Source organism: Corvus kubaryi, unplaced genomic scaffold (genome assembly GCF_017639235.1).
Source record: "Corvus kubaryi isolate FWS band 111438036 unplaced genomic scaffold, C.kubaryi_AGA036_p1.0 37284, whole genome shotgun sequence".
Classification (NCBI taxonomy): domain Eukaryota; kingdom Metazoa; phylum Chordata; class Aves; order Passeriformes; family Corvidae; genus Corvus; species Corvus kubaryi.
The window spans coordinates 6406704-6431177 of NW_024581088.1; the positions used below are offsets into that span (position 1 = coordinate 6406704).

Here is a 24474-nt window from a genome sequence, read left to right on the forward strand (position 1 = left end):
CCGCTCCCGACCCGCCGTCCCCTCTGCCCGCCGTGTCGCCGTGTCCTGCCGAGGTCCCGCCGTGCGATCCGGGTCTCTGCTGTCCCCGCCGCCCCGGCACGGTCCCAGTCGCTCCCTACGGTGCCCTCCACCCCTCCTCGTCCCCTCCGCCCCACCGCGTCCCTGCTGTCCCACCGGGGTCACGGATACCCCACCGGGGGCTCTGCGGTCCCCTCTGCCTCCCGCTCGCTGCTGTCCCCTTTGTCTCCCGATTCCTGCTGTCCCCGCACTCTCCGCCGCGATCCCGACACCCCACCCGGGCCCCGCTGCCCCCGGGCTGTCCCCGCTGTCCCCAGACAGTCCCTCCTGCCTCCAGAGGGTCCCTCGCGCCTCCTCCCCTGTGCACCACAGGGGGTCCCGTTATCCCACCGGGAACGCAGCTGTCCCCGCCGGGATCCCCGCTGCCTCCTCGGTCTTCTATCGTCCCCTGGAGGTCCCCGCTGACCCCGGACTGTCCCTCCTGCCTCTCGAGGGTCCCTCTTGCCTCCTTCCCTCTGTCCCACCGGGGATCCCGTTATGCCAACGAGAATGCTGCTGTCCCCACTGCCCCAAGAGGGTCCCGTTATTCCACCCGGAGCACTGCTGTCCTTATTGCACCGTCGGGATCCCCGCTGTCTCCAGGGGGTCCCCATTATCCTCTGGTCCCTCTTGCCCCAGGCTCCGCAGGGACGTGGCTTCTGCCCCACGACAGGGGCGGGGGGAACACGGACCCGTCACCATGACAACGTCCCCGGTGCCCCCGCCCCGTCCCTTTGTTAACGTTAAGACCGTTAACCCTGAAGCTGTCAGCACCGGGAGGGATGCGGCGGGACCACGTCCCCGACGTGAAGGGCGGACAGCCCCGCCATCGCAGCGCTTGTCACACCCCACTGCACACCCAGTGTCCCGTCGGGACCGTGGCGGGAGCGCTCGGTCCCCGCCGCTCCGCCCGTCCCGTCGGGGCCCGCAGGTGCGCGCCTCCGCTCGATCTCTCGGCCGGCGACTGCTTCGGCCTCGCGCGGGGATCGCTTAGTGCTGCCTTCCCGCCTCCATGTGCGCCACAGCCATGGCGGCCCCCGTGCGGGTCGGGAGCGCGGCCCCGGTGCCCGCCAAAGGTGGGCTGGGACCGGGTCAGCGCGGGGCTCCCGGTGCCGCTACCGGGCGCTGCTTTGGTTGCCTCGACGGGGGAGGCCGGGCCGGCGGCGGGAGGTGGCTCCGCCACCGGCCCGGCCACCCCCGCCGCCGGCCCGGCCCAGCTGGCCCTTTGTCGGTTGTCCCGTGGGCCGTGCGGGGAGGGTTTGGTGGCTCGTGAGTGCCGGTGTTGGGCTGGAAATAGTGAATAATCCCCCTGCTGTCACTCCCCCGCCGCACTCTGGCATCGCCGAGATGTAGGGGGGCGGCTGCTGTCGGGGGGCGGCTTCAGGATGAGGCTCCCGGGGATGGATCACCCGGCGCTGGGTGGCTTTTTCCCGGTGGGATAACGGGATCCCCTTGTTGGGGAAACAGGGGCGCATTAGGGTGTTGCCGGGGCGCTGGCGGATGAGCTGTGAGGGGCTGTGCGTGGTGTCCCCTCGGTGTGCGGACAGCCAGCTGCACTCACAGCGTTTCACATAGTTACAGCGGTGCTTTCTGGGCTAAAAAAAGCCTTGTTCCCCAAAAAAGCGCCAGCAATCTGCCCCCAGCGTGAAGGGCAGGACCCCACCCCTTTTCCCCGCTTGTCCCTAGGGGTTTGAGCACAGCGACCCTTCTCCCGCTGGACCCAAGGACTGACATGAGAACAGCAAGGATGCTGGTGGCCCGTGGGGTGCGGGCTGCTGTGCCCTCCTGATCCCTCCTTTGGGTGCCCCCGTTTGTCCCACAGCCCGAGGCCCCGCGCGGCACGTGGCACAGCAGATCCCCGAGGAGATCCTCGGGAACGCGGAGCTGCGGGAGGCGGCGGAGGCCCTGCCCCCCAACTACAACTTCGAGATCCCCAAGACCATCTGGCGCATCCGGCAGGCTCAGGCCAAGAAGGGTGAGCGCTGACCCGGGGAATGAGCGGTTTTGGGGCTGGTTTGTGCTGCTGAGCCCCTCCCCCGCAGTGGGACCCCCATGGGGCAGGGGTGGGGCCGAGCTGCTGCTGTGCCCCGGCGTGTTTAGGCTCTGTCTTGGCGAGCTCTCCTCCTCTCGAGGGGGGTTAATAGATCTGTATCTCTGGATTATAATCACATTGGACAGGACAGGTTGAGCTGCGCGGACCTGTCAGCCTGGAGATGTGTCTGGGATGCTGGCCAGGTCCCTGCTGTGCTCCTCTTGCCTCTCTCCTCTCTCCCTGCACTTTCCTAACACGCTGCCGGGGCCGGGAAGAGGGAGCCCCACAACACCGGGGCGGGGCTGGCAGGGAGCTAGGCCATGCTGCTCTCTGCTCTGAACCTTCCTCGGGGTCCTGGGGGCTCTGAACCTTCCTCAGAGGGTTGTGTAGCCCCAGAGGAGTGGGGAACGATTGTGAAGGCTTCAGGAGCGGTGCCAGGGCTTTCCCTGCACAGCCTGTGCATCCCACTGAGCAATATGTGATCAACTACAGCGAGCAGGACACGGAGCCTACCCCTCCATCCCCGGGTGTCAGCGGCGTCCCCACCCTCACTTCACGCGCAGGCAGGGGCTGCTCGTGGGGCCGTGTGGCGGAGCCAGATTTGAAATGCTTTGCATCCACCTGGGAACGTCTCTGCCTGCTGCCACCGAGCTGGCAGGGCTGGCAGGCGTCACGGGGGATGTTCTGGAAGCTGAGCTGCTCCCGGCTGCGATGCCGAAGGGCTGGAGGGTGTGGAGCTGCCCGGTGCATTCCAGCTGCGGTGTGGGAGTCAGGGCTGGACGTGTCCCATCAGGACATGGCGAGGCCGCCCAGCCGTGCTGCTCTGGCTTTCCTTGCTGTGTTTTGCTGCTTGGCACCTCCTAATTAAATGTAAATATGCGGCTGGGATTTAGGCTTCCGAGCTGGGAGCAGAGCCCATCAGCCAGCCAGCCGTGCTGGGATTTAAAAATCCGCGTGTGCAGAGACCAGCCAGGGACTCGTTGCTGGGGGAACGCAGCCTCCCACCGGGCTGCAGCCTGCCCTGCCTGTGCCCTGCCTGCTGTGGGGTTTGGGGGGGGCTGGGGGGCACCCCTTGTCGTCGTGCTGTGACGGTGGAGAGCAAGCCAGCTGCCTCCTGCCAACCCCCTGTTTGCAGATCTGGGGTGGAGGGCAGCCCCAAATGGGCCAAAATGGTCTCAAATGGCCTGAGGGATGCTGGGACACAGAGCCCTCATCCCTGCCAGGTCAGGCAGGGGCTGGCAGAGCACGTGCAGCTTCCCTTGGGCCCTGCAGGTTGGAACAGGGTGGGATCAGCCCGATTTGAGCCAAGCCTTTACACAGCTCCACAATGGCCAGCGGGCTGGGCCTGGCAGCATGGGGACTTTGTTGGAGGGGAATCTGGAGGGAGTGTTTGGATAGATAGCATGAAAGCTGGGATATCTTAGTGGGATTGGGAGGCGAAACAACAGGATTAATGGGGCCTCCTCCATTCACCTCCTCCGTCGTGGTCCCTGCTCCTCCCCACCGCCCCGTGGGGGGCTCCTGGCTGGGCCCCAGGCACTGGGCAGTCTGCTGGCCTTTGGAGGAAGAGGGATTGTTCTGAACTGTGAGGAGGGAGCAAATGAGGAAACATAATTTGTTGTTGAATAAATTCCTGCAAGGCACAATGCTGCGGCTGCTGCTGGCCACCCTCCTGAAATGGGGAGAGAAGCTGAGAGGGGAGCGTGGAGAAGAGCAGCGAGGATGATCAAAGGTTTGGGGCAGCTTCTGTATAAGGAGAGATATAGAAAATAGATTTAGATCCTTTAGCTGGAAAAGAGGTGAACGAAGGGGGATATGATAGGGAGGTAGAATTGTGAATGATGTGGAGAGGCTGAACAGGGGATGATTGTTCACTCTTTCTTGTACCAGGAGAACCAGGGGCACGCATTTACATTATTAGAAGCAGGTTTAAAATAAACAGAAGAATACCTTTTCCTGTACAGCACATAATTAAAATCTGGAAGTCATTACTGTGGGAAGCGGGAGAGACCAGCAGTGTCAGCAGGTTCAGAGAGGGATGAGGTGTGTGCACAGGGAGAGTGGATACAGCCCAAGGCAGGACGGTGTGCACCCCAGCTGCCAGAGCCACCCAGATTTTTGGCCAACGCCTGCCTGGTTTGGGGAGGGTGGTTTGTGGCTGCACCTTGAGCTGGTCCTCACTTCAGGATGGCCCTTCCAGCCCCTCCTAACCCCGTGGGTGTTTCTCTTCCCAGTGGCCCTGCAGATGCCGGAAGGGCTCCTCATGTTCGCCTGCACCATCGCTGACATCATTGAGCGGTAAGACCACGGCTTTTCCCTGCTTCCCTGCTGGGCTCCAGGGCTGGGGAGGGGGTGAGGGCTATTGCTGGGAATAGAGTGGCCACTGGGCAGGATGAGGCCCAGGGCTATGGATGAGGGGATGCTGTGGCTGCCCTCGTGGGGCCACAGCCTGGCTGGGCACAGCTGGGCAGCCCTGTGGCAGGTCACGGGGACCTGCTGCCAGCCCTGGGGACAGGGACCAGCACGGTGCCAGCCCAGCCCTCGCTGCTTGGCTTCTCCTTCCCTCTCCTCTGTGCTGGGAGCTGCTGACAGGCTCAGCGTGCCGGGGCCCCCGCGGGGGTGCTGGAGCTGGGGAGCAGCCGTGTTAACAACCGGCTGACGCCAGCCCGGTGCCCGCGTGCTCGCCACGGCAGCACAGCCAGGGGAGGGCTGGCAGCAGGGCCACCGCTGCGGCACGGACCCGTCCTCCTCCCCCATGGCCTCGTCCTGCCTGTGCAGCCACGCTGCCCAGCACGGAGATGCTCAGGGGCAGCCTTGCTGCGGCTGGGGAGGCTCGAGGCCATGGTGATAGCACAGAAAGGGTCACTCCTGCTGGGTGACCCCTTGACCGCAGCTCCTCTCTTGATTTTTTTGTGCCGCTTGAGAGGCGAGGCTGAGGCACCAGAGAGGAGCTGGGCTGTGCAGTGACAGTGGATGCAGGCACCTTGCAGAAATTGGCCGTGATCTCTTTCCTGCCGAGCGCGCCTGCCTTCCTCCCCACCCACCACAGCCCCCTCCACAGCCCCTCTCTGTTTTAGCACAATGAATTAGTGCTAATAGCGCTTCGTGCCTCGTCTGCCATCGGGGTCGTGGCACTCATTAGCAGCTGCCTTCCCGGGGCCGGCAGCCTCGCCTCCCCACCCTGAGCCAAGCTGCCGCTGCCGTGCCGGGTGGGAAGGCAGCCGGGTGGGAAGGCAGCCGTGCCCGTGGGCTTTGTCCCCACTTTGCCGTCGTCTCCCCCGCGGGGATCGCGGCAGCCCCACACTGGGTGGGAAGGTGGGCACGGGCAGGGGATGGGCACGGGGGGCAGGGGATGGGTGCGAGTGTGGGCAGCTCTGTGTGGGTTTGTCCCTTTAAGTGGAGCTGCCTCCTCTCCGGCTTTGGCACCCAGCCGCTTTCATGTCTCCGACTTCAAAGGCAGTGGATTAAGGGGCTCTTTTATCTGAATGAAACCTTAAGCCCCACTTCCCGGTGGATGGTGGATTCCAGGGTGCTGAATGCCGGGGTGCGGGTGGATTCTGGGGTGCTGTAGTCCTTGCTGGACTCGCCCTCTTTGCTGGGGGTGCTCCACAGGGCTGGTGAGGGGTGCTGGTGGGAGATGGGTGCTGCGTGGGTGGAGGTGCCCAGCCAAGGGAAGGGATGTGGGGGCACTGATGGGATGGTGTTTGGATGTGGGATGGCGTCAAGGCTGAGCAGGAGGGCCGTATCCTTCCCTCGCTGCCACCATGCATCACCCAGAGACACCCCACTGCCAGTCCCTTACTGAGAGCACTGGGTGCCATCCGTGATCCTGGCTGGGATGTGGCTGTGCTGGGTACCAGCACTGCCAGCCAGAGGATTGTGGCTGTGGGCAGGAGTGAGCCCAGCCCTGTGTCCACTCTCTCGGGGACACACTCAGGACCAGTTACACTGCCAGAGGTGAGGTGTGAATCGGCAGGTGGCCTCGTTAGTTCCTGCCTCTTCCTGCTATTAATATTCATCGCCAGCATTAATGTGGAATTGCAGCTTGGCCGCCCGCTCCTGCTGGCCCTCCTCACCCAGTGCTGGGGCCGGATGAGCCTCCGATGTGACAGGAATCGCTGCAGCCGTGTGCTCTGGCTGCCATGGCCAGGCTGGGGACAGGTGCTTGGGGTACCATCAGTTCCGGGCTGGTGTCCCCTTCTGGTGACAGAGAGGATGTGAGAGCTGAGCGTGACAGGAATACCTTTGTGCCCACGGGGGGCATTGCTCAGCAAGCAGCCCCTTTCCCCAGTCCATCCCCACAGCCTCCTGTCCTTGCTGGTGGGAGTTTGGGGAGTGAGTTCCCGCTACATTCTCTGCTGCTGGCTGCAGAGCCATGCCCGGGGCTGGTGCCCCTGGGGTGACAGTGCCCACCCCTGTGTGTTCCGGTTGAACTGGAGCCGTGTCAGCTGCCACTCAGACGGAATATTTATCCCTTCTGCTGGAGCTGCCTTTTAATAGAATATTTGTGCCGTGGCCTGGTGGTGCTGGGGAGAGCTGAGAGCGGGGACGTGGCTCACTCCCCCGCATCACAGGCGGCTCGGGGAGGACACGGTGCTCACTCTGCGTCTGTCTGTCCCCGTGCAGTGGGTTGGTGGTGTCACCACGTCCCTCACTGCCATGTGGGAGTGAGCAGGCCCCTGGGGAGCCCCGTGGGGTAAGGAGGGGAGGGGTCTGAGCTTCCCAGCTTCTGCACTGGCACTTGCCGAGCCCCGAGGGGCTGTGGGGGATGAAGATGTAGCTGAAGCATCAGAGGCGCCGTGGGGTTCTTAGCCTGCAGCCTTTGAAACCGAGAGCACACTCGGAGCATTGACCGGTGTGAGGCCAGTTAATTACCGTTAATAGGTTTGTCATTGTCAAAGCTGTGCCGGGGCAAGCCGGCTGTGAGGAAGGGGGGGAGCAGGGCCGGGGTCTGCGCGCTGCCGGCGCCGCATCACGACGCTCCCGGCACCTTCCAAATTGGCTCCATTTGTCACGGCTGATGTAATTCGGCAGAGGGAAACTCGTGCTGGGGGGCGGCAGCGTGGAGAGCCACGTGGGGGGAGCTCGGACCACGGCTCGGTGAGGGGGCAGCCCCCCAGCCCACCCGCTGTCGTGCCGGGAAGGTGGCAGTCGTGTCCCCCTGCACCACCAGCTTGCAGCTGGGGGCTGTGCAGCCAGGAGCGGACCCCTGCTCCCCTCCCTGCCGGGGCTGGAGCAGACGGATCAGCTGGGCTCTCAGCTGGGCTTTTGATTCCGTGTTAATAAAGTCGGCTGTCAGGCTTCGCAGCTGCTGATCCCTCTGTCTTCCTGTGCCACGATGGGGTGAGAGGCTCCTGCTAGTCAGTGGCGGGGATGGGTAATGGCAGCGGGGCCCAGGGGTGTCCTGATGCCAACACAGGCTGCTCTGCCACAGCTTTAAACACCTCCCAACTCCCAATGAAGAAGATCCGTGCAAGGCCGTGCTGGAGGCACGCAGACCATCCAAGTCTCATCCTGGTGACTCAGGAACATATGGGGACTTTTTGGATTGACAGCAGGTCCTGGTTGAGCAATAAAGAGTTAAACATCTGTGTGCCCAGCCCAACAGCTGTGGCAGAGCTTGAAATGCCAGGACAAAACAGCCCCTGATGACCGGTGTGCCCAGCAGTCGCCGGCGCCATGGCTGGTGTGCCCAGCAGGTTCCCAGCGCCAGCAGGCACCAGGTCCCTTGGCAGGTCTGCCATGTGGCACTGAGCAGTGTGGCACTGAATGCTGTGATGAAGCTGGCAGCATCACCAGGAGGTCCCAAAAGGCCACCCTGGGACACTGACACAGGTCAGGATCTGGCCTCAGCTGCACAGTGCCATGGCTCTGCTGGCCAGCGCTGCCTTCCCTTCTCCCCTTGTCCTTTAAGCACAACCTGGAGGCGCTGGCAGCGGGTGCACGCTGTGCAGGGGAATTCAATCACTGTCATTAACCACACAACAGCATCATTAGGAGGAATGAAGTTCTCACTTCATTGGAGATGTTCAAAACCTTCTACCCGGGTGGTGGCTGCGCCAGGGGGATAGGGCAGGGCAGAATGTGTGGGGTCTACAGGGCTGTCACCTCCCAGGGCTGGGATGTGCCAGCACAGGTGTGGTGCCCACCACCATGTGCCCCATGCCACTTCCTCATATCCCACAGAGCTCTGTGGCCTGGCCATTGTGAAGAGGGGACAGGCACCATCCAGGCACAGGATGGTCGTGGTGGCTTTACAACCAACAAGCACTGGCCCTTGGTTTGCCTTATTTTGGGATTTTTTGCTGCTACGGGACCAGCAAAACTGGGGTGCCCTGGGACATGCCCCTTGGGATGGTGGTGTTTGCCCTGGCACCTATAGTGAGGACAGAGTGGGAAGTCCCCTCAGGGGAGGGGACCCAGCTGGAGATGGTTGCCCCTGGGGGTCTGTGGGGCAGCCACCTCTCCCCATCCTGCTCCACTTGCAGAAGCTCTGTGAGGCCCCATCACTGCCCAGCTGCAGCTGGCCTCCTCCAGCACCAATTGCAATGAAATCGCAAACTCGTTATTTTAATTATGTGCAGGCTTCCTGTGCTAATGAAGCTGGGAGTCTGGTAATGGGGCTTGGTGATGGACTTCTCCACTAATTAAGTGCCCTGTTCTCAGCCAGAGCTGGGCTCAGCCCCCACGGGTGTCCTGGGACACGCTGGCATTGGGCATAGGGCAGGCAGTGGGTGTGGGGTTTGTGGAGTGATCATGGGGTGGTTGTGGGGTATGTGCAGGGCCACATGCAGGTGAGGCAGGGGGCTGTGAAGCAAGGGGCAGTCTGCACCATGTCCCTGTTCCCAGCACAACATGCAGGCATCCCAGTGCTGGCTCCATCCTCCCATAGCCCCGTGGTGCCAGGACTGGCCACTCTCAGCCCAGTCCCCTCAGTCCCCTCCCCACCAAGGGCTGATGGACACACAGGGGCTGAGGACTCGTCCCTGCTGGGGGAGAGCAGCTCTGCCTCATGGCTTGAGGACCAGCACTGTATCATTCACACACTGCCAAGGGACCTTGCGCTCCTGCCAGCAGCAAATGCTCTCATTCATTTTTCGAGGGGCTGGGATAAATCAGGGCTGCTCCAGCCAAGTGCCTGTGCTCAGGTGACACAGACTGGCTACCCCATGCTTGGAGACGTGCAGGCCCCGTGTGTGCATGTCTCTGACCCAGCGATTTTAGCCCCCAAACTTGTCCCTTGATTGCTGCTGCCTCTATCCTGCACTGGGGAGCTGGGCTGGGAGGGCCTGGGGGTCCCAGCTGGGAGCGTGGCCGGGACCTGGCCCGCCCTGGAGCACATCCTGCCAGTGCTGAGCATGGCGCTTTATAAATGGGATTTTGGGAGCCATCTGTTTAAAGGAGCAGATAATGAATTAGGGGGAGATGAGAAAAATGCTAAGGCCAGGCGGTTTTTCAGAATGAGCCGGGGTTTGCGGGACGTAAAAGATGAATAACCTCCCCACGTGTTCAATATTCATGAGCTCCCAGCTGTAATGAGTGTCTAGACGCTGGGTGGGGACATCCCTGTCACCACTGCCAGCACGCTGCTGGGACCCATCTGCGGCTGTTACGACTTCCAGGGACACGAAACGCCGACAAGGACGCTCCCGTGGCTGCCCCTTGTCCACGTCCTGGTCCGGGCTGGTTGGTGAGCAGTTCCCCAGCCCGTGTCGGAGGCAGGTGGCTGCTAATTGACATTTCCTTCCTCTGTAGTTTGATGAAAGACTCTGGCAACACCGAACTGATTAAAACATCAAGGGGAGGCCCTGGCGCTTGCCTTTGATTTGTCTCGGGAGATGATTACGGCTCCGCTCGATTGTCCAGCCCAGCCGGAGCGGGTGATCGCGGTGTGTGCCGTCCTGGAGCCTCTCCTGCAGCACCACCAGGCTCCTGGCCTTGCCAGCACCATTCATTGGGTTCCCTCCTCACCAAGCATCATCCCGTGGCTTCTTTGCTCAGCTGTGACTCCGCTCCCTGCAGCCAGAGGAGGAATCTTGCCCGTGGCCAGGACAGGGCTCAGCCCTGTCTCTCCCTGCCCAGCTGCAGCCCTGCACACCGGACAGGGCCACGGGCACCTCTGCCCTCCTCCTTCCACCGTTGCTATTTCACTTTCTTGCTCTTCACCCCCAGGGACTTTCTCTGGGGTTTGGGCCAATTTGCATACATTTTAATCTATAAAAAATTAAGCGGCGCTGGCTGCCGCTCTGAGTCAGACCTCCCCATCCTGAATCTTAAGGAGCTGAATAATTTTCCACTTTTGCTGAGATGTGTGGAGTCTGATTCATGTTCATCTCATCACCTCTCATTAGAGGAGGGGGCTGGGGGCTCCAAAGGGTGCGAAGAGCCTTCTCGAACCTTCACTGGCAGCCCCCAGCCCCATGGCGTGGCCAGTGGAGGAGCCATCCTCCCACCCAGGCCACGCTGGCCGTGAGGAATCGCGGGATTTGGGTGCTGGCAGGATCCAGCCCATCTTCTGACGCTCCCCAGCTGCATCCCCAACCCCTGGAAAACCGTGTGGAGTGGGAGCTGCCCAGGCTGGATGCGGGAGGTGAGGATGGCTGTGCCCCCTCCTCGGGGGTGCTCCATCAGAGCTACTCCCCTGTCCCCCTCCCCGGGCGCTGACGGATGGGCCGGAGCTGTTAATATTCAGCACGCTCCACCATTTCTCCACCTTCTGCCATCTGCCCAGCTCTGCCCACCATTTCTATTCTTGCCGCCGACGTAACGCTCCCTGCCTGGCGCTTGGGGGGAGCGCGGGACCCTGGCCCCCAGCCAGCGCTGGGTGCTGGAGGGGGTGACTCTGTGCCAGGGCCTCCTCCTTCCCTGGTCCCCTCACGCCAACCTTGTGCCAGCAGCTGGGGGGACCCCGCTGGCACCGAGCTCCAGCTGCTGGTGCGGCTTCCTCGAGTAAATAAGGAATTAGCATCTGGTTTAAGCAGCCCCTCCAGGCGCAGGGTTTTGTCATCGCGATACCTGCTCTCATCCTGCCGCAGCAGCTCCCTGGGAAGGCAGCCAAGCTAATAATCCCCCAAAATGGTGCAATAAAATACCCACAAAGGTGGCGCCTCTGAATCATGCCAGAGCCCTGGCTTTGCTGCTCAGTGCTGGTATGTGCCCCTTCACCCACAGGCTGCCAGGTGCCAGGTGGGTTTGGACTGGAGCGCTGGGGGTAGTGGGCAGCACCAGTGGTAGTTAGGTGCTTTTCCTTTCCAAGTGCCATTTAGGCACCAGCTCTTCTGGGGGTCACCCAATTTGGCCAAACCGGCATCCAGGGGTGACACAGCCAGGTGCAGATTGGGTTCACTGGCTCACACGGTACCCAGGCATGGGGTGATGGTGGCTTGGCTGGCACCGCAAGGGATGCCAGGGCAGCTGTTCTGCTCATCCTGGTGGCTGCTGTCCCCAGGGCTGGCTGGTGGAAGCGGTGGCACCACGCTGTGCCGGGTCTCCCTCTGCTGCTCTCCCCTCTGGAGCATTAGGAATCTGGCAGCGTGTTGTTTGATGAGTGGATAATCCGCTGAATTGCAAACAGCTTTACCCAATTGAAGAGGCGGATTACCGCTCTCCAGCTTAATCATGTTGACATCTCGGAGAGTAGCCAGGGCTTGTCCTCTTCGGCGTGTGGCTCGGTGGCAGCGCGGGGTCCCCTGGTAGTGACATGCCATGAGGTTGGGGGGCAGAACCTGGGCTGTGGTGACACAGCTGTGACCCTCAGTGCTGCACCTTCCCACAGATTCACGGATGCACAGGCGGTGGTGATGGGCGACGTGACCTACGGCGCCTGCTGTGTGGACGACTACACGGCCCGGGCCCTGGGCGCTGACTTCCTGGTGCACTATGGACACAGCTGCCTGAGTAGGTGACACTCAGCCCCGGGGTGCCGCTGGGGTGGCCGTGTGTGGCACGGTGGAGGCTGTGCCGCTGCCACCGTGCCACACCGAGCAACTCCACACCCCTCTTGATGCCAGCTCGGAGACTTAGTGCCAAAGGCTAATCCCTTCCCAAATTCTGTTCTTCAGCTTCAGCTGCTGGCTTTGGATGGGGCCAGGCTGGCTGGGTGGCTGCTCACGGGCAGGATTTTGGGCGCAGCAGGGCGTGCTTATCCTGTTCAGCTGCGGCATCAGATCCAGCCCTGTGCCCAAGAGCAGAGCAGCAAGGCCATGGCTTGGCAGGACCCCGCTGGCCCAGGAGCTGCCAGCAGAGATGAGGCTGCTCCTGCCCCCCACCTGGCCTCTGTGGAGTGATGAGGAAGGGAATGATGGCAGAGGAGAGTGAGGGCCTGGGGGTCCTGCTCGCCCCGGGGCGGGGAAAGGCAGCTTTGTGGGTACAGTGCAGGCTGGGCGGGGAAGGGAGGAGGAGGAGGCTGTGTGCTCCCCAGGCGGATGGTACTCTGGCTCCAGTTGCCATGGAAACTGCGCTGCTGTCCCAGATGCTGCTAACTTTGAAGTCCACCCAGGATGGAATCAGCCCAAAAATAACAATAAGACGCTCTGGGTTTTAAGGTGGATCTGCAGAATTGCCATAGTGAATGGCAAGCGTGTGCATCCCTGCTGCTGCCACGCTCCCAGCACCTGGCAGCCCTCCTGGACATTTATGGGGCCCTATAAATGGGCTTGAAGAATTGCATCAGGCTCTGTATGAAATACTGACTCCCCAGTTGAGAACTCTGTCCTGAAAGCCACGTCGGTGTGAGCGTTTGTGTGATAAATACGTGTGCTAGGTGCTTTGTTATGGAAGGAGGGTTATGGGCACCACTGGCACAGGGAGTATAAAACTCTTGGTTTGTAGGCTGCTGCTCATGAATGAACAGCGGGAAGGGGAGGAAGGGGCCATATCCATCAGGCTACTCCAGGGAACGGGAGTCACATCAGCTAGAGCTGCTCCCTGAAGGGACAGGCAGGCACTGCCCAGCTGACTGTCACCAGCCCAGCTGCCATCTGCTGCCCATGGCCTTGTCGCCCTTGCCTGCTCTGAGTTGGGTGAGTCACAGGGCACACTGGGTTACCCACGGGCTGCTGTGAGGATACTGGGCTCCTTTTGAGCTGCCCATGGTGGTCCTGTCACCATGGTGGCCAGTGGTGAGGCACACGGATGCTTCCTGCTCCTTCCTGGCCCCACGTGCCCCGCAGGAGGGAGTAATTTGCACTTAATTGTGATCAGGCAAAGAGCACCAAAATGGGAAGTGAATGCGGAGCTGCAGATCGATGTGGACTCTGTGTACTTTAATTATTCACTTAATCGTGGTGACAAAGGCTTCTTAGCACCAGGGGTAATTAGATTTGTGTTCATTGATTCCCCAGGCTGCCATTATCTGGAGAGAAATGAGCGGGTGCTCTCCGTGGCTCCCGTCTTCACCCCCTGCCCTGGGTGCCAGCACAGGCAGAGGGGTGGCACAGCCCACCCTGCCTATACCAGGACAGTTTGGGGCATAGGGATGCTTTATCCCTCAGCTGCAGGCAGGAAAAGCCTGGGGCTCACTGGAGTGTACCCCACACTCAGACTCTGTCTCTTCCCGTCACCAGTTCCCATCGACTCCACGCAGGGGCTGAAGATGCTCTATGTGTTCGTGGACATAAAGATCGATGCATCCCATTTCCTTGAGACCATTCGCTTCAACTTCGCAGCAGGCACCTCCCTGGCCCTGGTCAGCACCATCCAGTTCGTTTCCACGGTGCAGGTGAGGTGGAGATCTCTGGCTTTTGTCTCCCCCTGAATTTTCCCCTGGCTCAGCCCTGGGAGCAGCTGCCCCAGGGTGCTGGTGGAGCTGGTTCCCATCTGACGAGTCGCTGCAATAATGTGCTGCTGCCATAATGTTGATCAAGTACTTTATAATAACTCTGATCAATGTTTCATGGCGGCACCCCCTCCCCAGCTCCCCCGGGAGCTGCTCTGGAAATGTCAGGGCAGGCTCTGGAGCACTTGGCATTTTGATGCAGTGCCGGCAGCAGCCAGGGAAGCTCCGGCGGGTCTGTCTGTCTGCCCCTGAACGGCCGGCTGGGCAGGATGGGAGGAGATGAATGAGCCTCTTGAGCCGTGTCTATCTAAACACGGGGCTATCCAAGCGTTAAGCCTTTTCCCTTGTCTTTTAATTGATACGTTGGTTGAGCCTCACTGAGCATCCTGGCTGCACCAGGCTGTTCCCGGGGCCGCCCAGAGCGGGCTGGTTCCCCTCCACTGGGACACAACAGAGCTGGGGTGTTCCCAGGGGTCCTCAGCCACCCTCTGTGCCATGGTCTGTCCCTGCTGACCCCACGTCTCCCACAGGCAGTGTCACAGGAGCTGCGCTCCCAGTACAAGGTGTGTGTGCCCCAGTGTAAGCCGCTGTCCCCAGGAGAGATCCTGGGCTGTACGTCACCCCGGCTTGCTCAGGACACAGATGCCATTGTGTAAGTACCCAGGGTCCTTCAGCACCCTCCTGCCTGGCCTAGGCTTGTCATCCTGCACCCTCTGCCTGGTTTTGTGCAATTTCAGGAGGTGGTGAGGGACAATCCACAGGCTGGGCTGGGCCCCCTTCAGCTCCTTGTGCTGCTTTAAGTGGCGTGTGCTTGTAGCACAGAGGAAATAATTGAGTCGTATATCAGAATAGATAATAGATGGAAGGGCGGGTGGATAATTGGAAAAGACAAATGGCCGGGGCCCAACATCACAGCAACATTAATTTTATTTAAGGACAGCAAATTAGAGGGAGCACTTCGCTTCCTATCACCTAATTATTTTAGGTAATGGAAATGCTTAATGTACTGTGAATACAGTGTGCCGCAGAATAAATAAATACAAAGACCCCACCCTTGGGGGGAGCCGGGGAGCCCAGGTGTGGGTTGGGCCCTGCTGAGCTTCCTGCCTGCACTGCCGGGAGCCAACAGCACTGCTGCCTTTCCAAGCATGGCCGTGCAGGGAGCCAGGCTCAGGATTGCTGGGTGTGCGGTTGGTGGGAGCTCTGGCTTCATCCTGAGCCACTTCCCATCTCTCCAAGGACATCAGGAGCAGGCAGGGGCAGCCAGGCTGGCACTGCATTGGTGAGAGTGGGTCCTTTCAGCTGGCAGAGGAGCAGTGGTGCGGTACCAGCCCGTGCAGGTGCACTTGGCCTTACCTGCGTCCTCCCTGCATTACTATTTTCTTCTTTGCACTGTCTCTGGGGCTAACTTTTGCAGACAAATTAGCTTTGATCTCCCAAAATGTCATTCTCCAATTAAGGGCAAAATCTAGTCAAGTTTTACGTCTGAATTCATTTTCCAAGCCCTCACTCCATTAGGGCAGCTGAATGAAAGGCTTTGAAATGTAATTGCTGACTGGAAATCCGATTAGAAATGGAAGCAGCAACGTCTAGAAGCAGCCATTGAGATGGAGCAGCTCCCAGCCACCCCGTGCCGGTGTGAGCACCCCTCCTTGCTCCGAGCATGGCTGCCTCTCCAGCCCTGCCATGCCATGGAGCCCTGGCTGTGCCCGCTGCCCCTGGGTCCCAGCACAGGAGCTTGGATTCCTGGCATCTCCACTGTGCTGCAGCTTGGGAAACAGGTGGACACACGGATGGGGTGCTGCTGTTCCCCAGTGCCACAGCTCTCCCTCCCCTCTCGGCAGGTATTTGGGCGACGGCCGCTTCCACCTGGAGTCCATCATGATTGCCAACCCTGGGATACCTGCATACAGGTACAGGCACCCACTCCCATCCCATGGTGGGGAGCACCCCAGCTTCCCCAGCTGTCCCCAGGGCTGGGCAGGCAGCTGCCTGCAGCAGGCATGGGCAGGTGAGAGGCCACGGGGTGGGTAAGGAGGTGCTTCGGGGGAGATGAACACCAGCCATTTACTCCATCTGAATATAAACATTTTGACAAGTACCTGTGAAAGCTCATGGAGGTGCAGCCATTAAAGCCCGGCTGCAGCAGGCAGAGGCCATAAAGCGCGATGATGAGGCCGCTGAAAGCAGATGAAATATCAGGAGTGAAAGGCTGGGCCCATTTGGAGGAATCTGAATTTCCTAGTAGGTCGTTTGTTACGAACGGGAGGCGCACGTCAGGTTTATGGCGCTGGTGAAGCTGCCGAAACCCGAGTGGGATTTGATTAAAATTCTCCTCATCAAACAAAGCAACAAATCAAAGAATTCTTCATAATTGATGAGCCACGATGGGGGGGAGCTGAGTGTGAAGCCAAGCACGGAGCCGAGGCTGTGCTGGGTGTTGGGGTGCTGTGGTGGGACACTTGTCCCTCTCCCTGTCCTTGTCCCCTAACGAGCCGGCTGGGTCCTGCATCAGCCAGGAGGACAGATGCTGTGGGAGGCAATTAGTGCTAATGAGGGCATCATTTGGAGGGGGGGCAGGTGATGAGGGGTGCGTGTGAGCCTGGCTGTGCTTTGCAGGTACGATCCCTACAGCAAAGTGTTCTCCCAGGAGCACTACAGCCACGAGCGCATGCACCGCGCCCGGCAGGACGCCATCCGCACGGCCACCAGTGCCCGCTGCTGGGGCCTCATCCTGGGCACGCTGGGGCGTCAGGGCTCCCCCAGCATCCTGCAGGTACCAGCCCCCTCCCCAGTGTCCCCACCGGGGCACCCGGTGCTGCTGTTGGGTGGGGGGAAGAATTGGTGAGCAATGGCACCATTGGTGTCCTCGCTGCCAGGGCGAGGGTGGATGTGGCACTGCTGGCAACCCATCGGTGGCCACTGGCCCCGATCTGTGTGGGCAATTAGCAGCAGATGAGGGAGGCTGGACAAGGGCTCATTAAACCCATTCCTGGGGAGAGCTGGCCAGTCTTGGAGAACCCCCCCGCTCTGCCAGACAGCTTGGCAATTAATTGGCTGGGTTTGTTTTAATTGGATGAACTTCCAATCAGGTTCAGTGCCCCTGCTCAGCTGCCGTGCTGGCGCTTTCTGCACCCCGGCTGGGTGAGGGGAGCAGGACAACAGAGTTCTGCCCTCTGAGCACGGTGGTCCTGCTCACACCCAGAAATTCTGGGGTAGCCACAGGTGAAATTTGAGGCAGTGCAGGGAGCAGTGGGTAGAGCAGGACAGCAAAGTCCCAGCAGCTGCTCTTCCGCAGCGGGCAGGACACGGGCACGGCCAGGGCCAGCTGGGCAGGGGGTGATTAGTGCCGGCTCCAGAAGACAAGGACATCTCTGGCCCCTCTCCTCCTCCTGAAAGCTCTGGCTGCAGCCAGCCCACGACAGGCGGGTGTCCCAGGGCAGGCAGCCGCTAACGAGAACAGATTGTTGTCATTGAGCAGTAATTACTTCATTAGGCTGAGGCACGTGCTGAGGAGAGCTGGGCGCAAGCCGGAGCCATGGCCGCACTCCCTGACACTGCGCTTGGCCTACGACTGCCAAGGGGACAGGGCCGTGGGCAGAGCTGGGACCCACAGAGGGTCTGATGCCAGGAAGGGGCTGTGGGCAGGGCTTGGGGGGCTTGCTGGGGGATCCTAACCCTGCCAGGTGCCTTTTTCCCCCCACAGCACTTGGAGTTGCGTCTCCGCGCCCTGGGCCGGCCCTACGTGCGGGTGCTGCTGTCTGAGATCTTCCCCAGCAAGTTAAAGCTCTTCCCAGAGGTGGATGTGTGAGTGCTGCTGGCCCCTCTCCAGTCCCAGGGTGCCCCATCCCTGTCCAGTTCCTGTTTGAAGCTGTCGCTGACACCTCTGTCCTGCTGTCACCATGCACATGGCTGTGTCCATGGGGCAGGGAAGGGACATGGCTGTCCTTACCAGGGTGGTGCTGGCACAGTAAGGGGTGCAGCTGAGGGGCTTCACTGTGGCTTGTTCTTCCCAAAATGCTCATCACCGTTGTGACATTTCCCTTCCAGGTGGGTGCAGGTAGCCTGTCCCCGGCTCTCCATCGACTGGGGAGAAGCCTTCAGCAAGCCACTGCTGACACCCTATGAGGTGAGCACCCCTCCTCTCCGTTTTGGGGGACCAGTTCTGGCTTGGGCTGATGCACCAGAGCAGGCTTGGGGATGTCCCTGTAGCCAGACAGCGTCCCCTCCTCTCTCCATCTGTGCTCCGTGTACAGTCCGGGCATGCTGCTGGGATATCCAATCTTCTGTGAAACCAGTGGGATTCCCAGTGCCTTGAGCTTTGCCCCAGCAGTGCCCTCCTCGGCACACCAAGCTGGATGCTGGGACCTCTCCTAGCACCACCAGCTCCTCCTCTGCAGGCCCCCCTCGGGACTCATGCCCTGTCCTCTCCGCAGGCTGCTGTGGCTCTCCAGGACGTCGAGTGGCAGCAGCCTTATCCCATGGACTTCTACGCCAGCCAGTCCCTGGGGCCTTGGACGGTGAACCACGGTGGCACACAGCCCCCGCGCCGCGGACGGCCGGCACAGGTGGGCAGCGGGGGGGTCACCGGGTCCCTGCTCCGTCCCTCTGGCCGGTGAGAGCACCGGGACGGGCTGAGCGCCCAGTGCCGCTCGGTGCCCAGTGCCACCCGGTGCCGCTCGGTGTCCGGTGCCGCTCGGTGCCCAGTACCGCCCGGTGCCGCTCGGTGCCTGGTGCCACTCGGTGCCCAGTGCCACCCGGTGCCGCTCGGTGTCCGGTGCCGCTCGGTGCCTGGTGCCGCCCGGTGCCGCGTACCAAAAGCGCCACCCCGTGGTGTCGTTGCCATCGAACAGTAACGGGGACAGTGCCAGCCCGGCCCGGGGAGGGACACGCGGGTCCCCCCAGCCCTTGGCGGGGTGAGCGCCTGCCGAGCCCCGCGGCTCCCCGGGAAAGCGGGGATTCCCCCCAGAGTGGCCCACGCGGTGCTGTGGGCTGAGCACGGACTGGCTCATCGCAGCTCCGGCTGGGGCTGGGACATCCCTGACCCTCCCTCTCCCTGCAGGGGAAGCCGCCCGCGCCCCCCGCCCCGCCCGAGGGTGGCGAGCAGCCGAGCACCGGAGGCCCCGCAGCCTCCTGAGTGCAGCCGCAGCTGCCGCGCTCTGGGAGCCGGCGTCGGCAGAGGCGCGGGCATTGCCGATGTCTCCCGCCAGGGTAAGCACCACCGGGACCCCCCTCTACTGTCGCTGGAATGAATGGGGATGCACCCCGTAACGTGAACACACCGCTGCCCGCGGAGAGTTGCCCTTTCAAGGCCAGGCCGTGCTGCGGCCCTGCCCGCGGCCGCCGCGATCGCGCCGGTGGTCGCGTCCCGCCCGTCGGTGCCGCCCCGTCCTCACGCCTCCGGCGACCTCCCACCGCCAGGGGGCGCGCGTCACCTCAGCGAAGGCGCGCCGCGCTCTCTCTCCTCTCCGGCCAATCAGCGCGCAGCGTTTCGGCGGGAAGGCGGAAGGCGGAAGTGGCGCTGCCGGGGGCGCGGCCATGGCGGAGGCGCGGCCGCTGCGGCTGCTGGCGCTGCACGGGTACCGGCAGAGCGCCCGCCGCCTCCGCCAGCGCACCGGCGCGCTCCGCAAGGCCCTGCGCGGCCGCGCCGAGCTGGTGGCCATCGACGCGCCGCACCCCTTGCCCGCCGGCGCCGAGGACGACCCCGACGGGGACGATCCCCCCCGCGGCTGGTGGTTCTCTGGGCCCGGCACGTTCGAGCCGGGGGAAGCGGCGGCAGCTCCGGCGGGGCTGGAGGAGTCTCTGTCGGCCGTGGCGGCGGCGCTGGCGGAGCACGGGCCCTTCGACGGGCTGCTGGGCTTCAGCCAGGGCGCGGCGCTGGCCGCTATGGTGTGCGCCCTGCGGGCCCGCGGCGACCCGCGCTTCCCGGTGGCCTTCGCCGTGCTGGTGGCCGGATTCGCCAGCCGCGCCCCGGCACACGGACACTTCTACCGGGAGCCCATCGCCCTGCCCACGCTGCACATCGTGGGGGACACCGACGCCGTCATCGCGGCACCCCTCAGCAGGGAGCTGGCGCAGTGCTTCGTGGAGCCGGTTGTCCTCACGCACCCCGGCGGGCACTTCATCCCCGCGGCTGCGGCGCAGAAGAAAGCCTACCTGGAATTCTTGGAACGGTTCTGCCCCGCGCAGCGCCAGGCTGAGCGCCCAGGGGCTGGGGAGGTTTGAGAACGGGCTCTGTAATAAAAAGGGCTCTGGTGAGCCAGGTGCAGCCACCCGTCCTGTGAAGCATCACTGTTTCCATGCCTCCAGAGGGATCAGAGAACAGCTCGCTGCACACTCTGCTCTTCAGTGTACACCCAGGCCAGGCTAAATGGTTCTTTTTCCCCTTCCTTTTTCAGCTTTGTTGTATACATGAGTATATAATACAGATATATATATAAAATATATATTATTATGTATATAGCATATATAGGTAACAGGCAACACGAGTGTGGGGGTGTGACATTGAGGAGGGGGTTGAGGACAGGAGGGTGATGCTGCTCTGTGTGCAAGGTGCTTTCAGAGACTCAAATACCTGCTCAAAAGCCACAGTAAGTGTCTGCAAAGCACAGAGCTCCTGCAGTTTTCCACCCCAAAGACTCCTGGTTTTTAATATCTGCTAAGCCAAGCTTCCAGCTGGTCTGGGCCTGGAAAAACACTCATCCTTGGCAGTGCCAGGGCTGGTGTTTGCTTCAGGCATGAAAATGCCTGATGGCTCAGTGTGCATGTGTTGAATCTTCTCTCTACGAAGTGCCTTCGTGAGTGAGAAAAACTTGTCACTGTTTCTGGCTCTGTATTATCCAGAAGCACACGAAAATCTTTATTGCTGTTACAGGTGCAGGTGTCCTGCTCAGCTTCTGCCCAGTTCAGCGCTGGGCACCAGTCTCGGGAGAGGGTCGTGCTAGCTGAGCTTCTCTAACCACGGCTTGGGGGTGTAGAGTCGGTGAAAGGGAAATTGGGTGAAAAATATTAATTTTCCCCTTGCTTGAGCAGCGGGGCAGTGCAATGTCAGCTCTGCAAGGGCCGGAGGATGCTGTGCTCCTGAAGCCCTTCCTGTGTTCACTCAGCTGGGAATAGCCTTGGGAGCTGCCGTGGGTTAAACCAGCCCAGCAGAAGTGAGCGTTTCTCAAACCTGCCGTGTTTTTACCCTCTGGTTTGCTGCTGGTCACGCCAGCAGCACGATGGTGATGGTGGCAGGAGGATGTGGCTGTTGCAGCTGCTTTGCCCTGTGGGGCTGGCAGGGCTCGGGCAGTGCTGGCAGGCTGTGCCACTTCACGTGGGCTGTCTCACACCCGCTGCGAAGGCGTGGGGTGTCTGCACCCCTCGGTGACCACATCGGGGACACCAGAAGCTGGTTTTTGGGCGAGTGCTGCAGCTTGGGGCTGCACGCCCGGCTGCAGCTGCAGCTGTGGCCGAACGCGGCGACCGGCTGTGACAACGCACCGGAGCCTTTGTCTGTGCTCTCCCCGCGCTGAACGCCAGGGCCGCCGGGCAGGGACGGCAGCGGCCGCGCTCGCCAGCCCCCGGTAGCTGTTTGATTATCGCCGAGCTCCCGCTCCGTCGTGTTTCCCGGCGCGGGGGAGGCACCGCAGCCGTGGCCGCCCGCCCGCCCGCCCGCACTGCGGCCCCCGGCAGCTCCGGGGCACGGGGAGGCACCGGCAGCTCCCGGGAAGAGGGAAGGGGAAGAAGAAGCCCAGGGTGTGGCGAGTGAGCAGCACGGTCCCAGGTCTGCAGGCAGCTCCCTCGGGTGAGTCTCGGGGAGGGATGGGTGACCTGAGCTGGGGTGCTGCAGTAGCTGCCCCTTTCCCAGGGGCTGCATAAAGATGGCTCCTGCCGGGTAGCTGCTGTAGCGGTTTAAATAAATGAATAAAAACAGATGGACGCGACCTTTGTCCACAGGAGGTGCCTGTGTGAGCAGCGGAGGGAGGTCCTGCTTGGCCCCGGTGTGGTGGGAGGAGGGAAGCGGCTCCCACGGCTGTCACGGCGTGTCCACACCGGACGGAGGGCTTTGCCTGGGGAATCCTGCGCTCTCCCTCCTTTTCCGCTGGCGACATGCCCTCGGGCTGGCCCCTGCCTCTCCGGCAGATCCAGGTCTGTTCTTGGGATGCAGCCACACTCCTTGGCTGCCCGCAGAGGTGAGCCTGGAGACAAAACTGGCTGATGTCGTCCCAGCTCTCACTCAGCTTGGGCGAGCAGAGCCCCCAGGCCTCTCCCAGCGTCCCAGGGAGGGCAGGAGGAGCCCAGCACGAGCGGAGGCACTGCCAGTGCTGCCTCTTCCCTGCAAACTCCCGACTTTTTGCCATTTCTCCCCAGCTCCCTGCACCTCTTCCCCCTATGCCACTGTCACCTCGAGGTCACTGCACTGCCCACCCTGCCAGCCACCCACTTGGGGCACACCAGGCACCGGTAGGGGTTCCCGTGGGCAGTGCTGGAAAAAGCGACGTTCCGCCAAGCCTGGCGTCAGGTGCTGCTCGTGCCAGGGTTTGAGCCTTACTCATCTCACGCTCTTCCTCCTCTGTCCCCACCAGCAGGACCTGGCACAGGCGTGGGGAGGGGGCGCTCCGGGAGGGTGACGTGTTTCCCAGATGGTTTTACAGCGAGACTTCCCCCAAACCTGCCAAGCTGCTGCCTGCGAGGTGGCAGTGGCACGGGCAGGGGAGAGCCGGGACCATCCCTGGGCCCCGCTGCTGGAGCAGGACCAAGCCGTTGGGAACAGCCCCCCCTTCCCTGCTTCACTCGCAGAAGCTTCCAGTTGTGGCTGAGTCACTCCTGCTGTAGCTCCTTCTCTCTCCTTGTTTTGGATGGAAGTTTTCCATGGAAACCCACGCTGGGCCGGGCTGCGGGCTGGGATAAACACGGCTGAATCACAAAAGGCCGTTTCGCCAAGAGCTGTCAGATGGCAACAACGGCGTGTGGGGCCAGTGGGCACCCATCCGGCCTTTGGGGGGGCAACAGCAGCACCTCTCCCTGCAGCCTCTGCCAGCTTTGCTGGCTCAGCCCCCCCCAGCCCACCCTAAATTCCTACGGTGCCAGAATGCCACTTGGCAAAACCAGGAGTGGGTGACAGGCTTTGTCTAGAAGTTTTCTGGGGCCACGTGCTTTCCCAGGGATGCACAGGGAAATCCCGTCTGGGAGAGTCCCTTGGGACCTTCGCTGCAGGCAGTGTCCTCAGCCGCCGGGCTCTGTAGGGTCGTGGCTTGGAGGTCCCACAAAGACCCTTCCCACCCTCCTGGCCATGCGCAGGGACATGCTCCGAAGCTGCTGGGTGCGTTGCTGAGGTAAGGCAGTGTTTGTGCTGTGCCTGTGCCCCTCTGAGCACCGTTCCACCATGGAAGGGGCCGTGGCAGGGGCTGTGATCCTCCTTGGCACCACAGTCCTTCCCAGCACTGCCGCGATCTCCATGCTGAGGAGGAGCACGGGAGCCGGATGGCCTCTGTCCCCCGGCACTGACGGCTGGCCCCAGGCCTAGTGGCTTGGAAGCGCCGTTGGAAGACAAGTCCCAGTGTCAGGAATCCAGGATATTTTTAAGGACTCTGGAAGAAAAACTAATTCCAGGGTGTCAGCGGGAGAGACTTGGCCTTCAAAACAACAACAGTGCAGCTGGAACATTCTGGGGCTGGAGTGTGGGGTCCAAGGGGCCACAGTGCTGCCCACGGGACATGTCCCCTCACCCAGGGGTACCCTGGAAGGGACACGGATGTCACCATGGCCTGGACAAACTAGGAGGTGTTTCCCAGGGGATGGAGGGTGGGTTTTGGGGCAGTGGCAACTTTGCAGCATGGATGTGCTGGAGGTGTGAGGTGCTTGGCTGGTCACCAACGGCAGCAATGGGAAAAGCAGGAGTCAAAGGGAACAAGCAAGAGATGTGGCAGTGCACAGTGGGGACCTGCTACCTCCAATACTCCCCTGCCTGCGGCTCCCATGTCCCACTGTGGCCCTGCTGGCCCCTGGGGACCTGGTGGTGGCTATGCCTGCCTGGGTGAGAGCAGAGCTGCCAGGTGCATGACCCTATGGATGGGTGAGGGATCCTAATGGGGCTGCTTTGGAGAGGGAGAGTGTGGTCAGGGGACCCTGCGTGACCCCTACTCCGTTTGGGTGAGACACCCACAGGAGCCCTGTGCTGCGGCATCCCAGGACTGGAGGTTCTTGTTCAGGGACTCTCCCTGTCCTCTTGCTGCTGCCACCCTCACCCACGCCTGACCCTACATCCCCACGGGATTAGGTACCTCCCTCCCTTCCAGGATCCGTGTGGTCACTACAGCCCTTCCAGCCCCCTCTCTTCGTCTCCGGGGCTGTGGGTCCCCGGTGTTCCCCGCGAGAGGCCCTGCCCGGCCAGCACCGGTCGCCGCCGGCTGCCGAGGGCCCGGTGCCCGGTGCCGGGGCAGGCCGGGCCGCTCTGACTTCGCCGCTCAGGAATCTCCTGGCCGCGCCGGGCGGGTTGTGCAACCTGCGACCGCCCCCGGCCGCCCCCGCCCCGGCCCCGCGGGCCGCGCTCAGTCCCCGCCGCGCCGGCCCCGCCACCAGCCCCGCTCCGCACCGGCGGCGGGGCGGGGGGGCACGGGGCGGGGGG

The 24474-nt window shown here is 62.1% G+C and overlaps 2 protein-coding genes across 3 annotated transcripts; both read left to right on the forward strand.

Moving 5' to 3' along the window:
- Positions 1-824: 824 nt before the first annotated feature.
- Positions 825-19013, forward strand: DPH1 (diphthamide biosynthesis 1). Of its 2 annotated transcripts, XM_042026167.1 has the most exons (12): positions 1085-1133; positions 1880-2032; positions 4324-4387; positions 11865-11986; positions 13654-13808; positions 14396-14517; positions 15710-15778; positions 16485-16641; positions 17572-17672; positions 17916-17994; positions 18302-18433; positions 18928-19013. In XM_042026167.1, the coding sequence occupies exons 1-12, from the start codon at positions 1085-1087 to the stop codon at positions 19000-19002; spliced, it is 1278 nt and encodes a 425-aa protein (XP_041882101.1). In that variant the 3' UTR covers positions 19003-19013. The 2 variants fall into 2 exon arrangements, with proteins under 2 accessions (XP_041882100.1, XP_041882101.1); XM_042026166.1 differs by lacking the exon at positions 11865-11986 and having other exon boundaries at positions 825-1133.
- Positions 19014-19403: 390 nt separating this feature from the next.
- Positions 19404-20311, forward strand: OVCA2 (OVCA2 serine hydrolase domain containing). Its single transcript, XM_042026176.1, has one exon. It carries the CDS (start codon positions 19404-19406, stop codon positions 20088-20090), a length of 687 nt encoding a protein of 228 aa, XP_041882110.1. The 3' UTR covers positions 20091-20311.
- The last annotated feature ends 4163 nt before the right edge of the window (positions 20312-24474 follow it).

What these genes read in the sequence shown, in the direction of transcription:
- OVCA2 (XM_042026176.1), top strand. Translation starts at nt 19,404, where the DNA reads ATGGCGGAGGCGCGGCCGCTGCGGCTGCTGGCGCTGCACGGGTACCGG.
- DPH1 (XM_042026166.1), top strand. Translation starts at nt 840, where the DNA reads ATGCGGCGGGACCACGTCCCCGACGTGAAGGGCGGACAGCCCCGCCAT. An exon ending in GGCCCCGGTGCCCGCCAAAG is followed by an intron (nt 1,134 to 1,879) that starts GTGGGCTGGGAC and finishes TTTGTCCCACAG; the next exon opens with CCCGAGGCCCCGCGCGGCAC. An exon ending in CAGGACACAGATGCCATTGT is followed by an intron (nt 14,518 to 15,709) that starts GTAAGTACCCAG and finishes CCCTCTCGGCAG; the next exon opens with GTATTTGGGCGACGGCCGCT.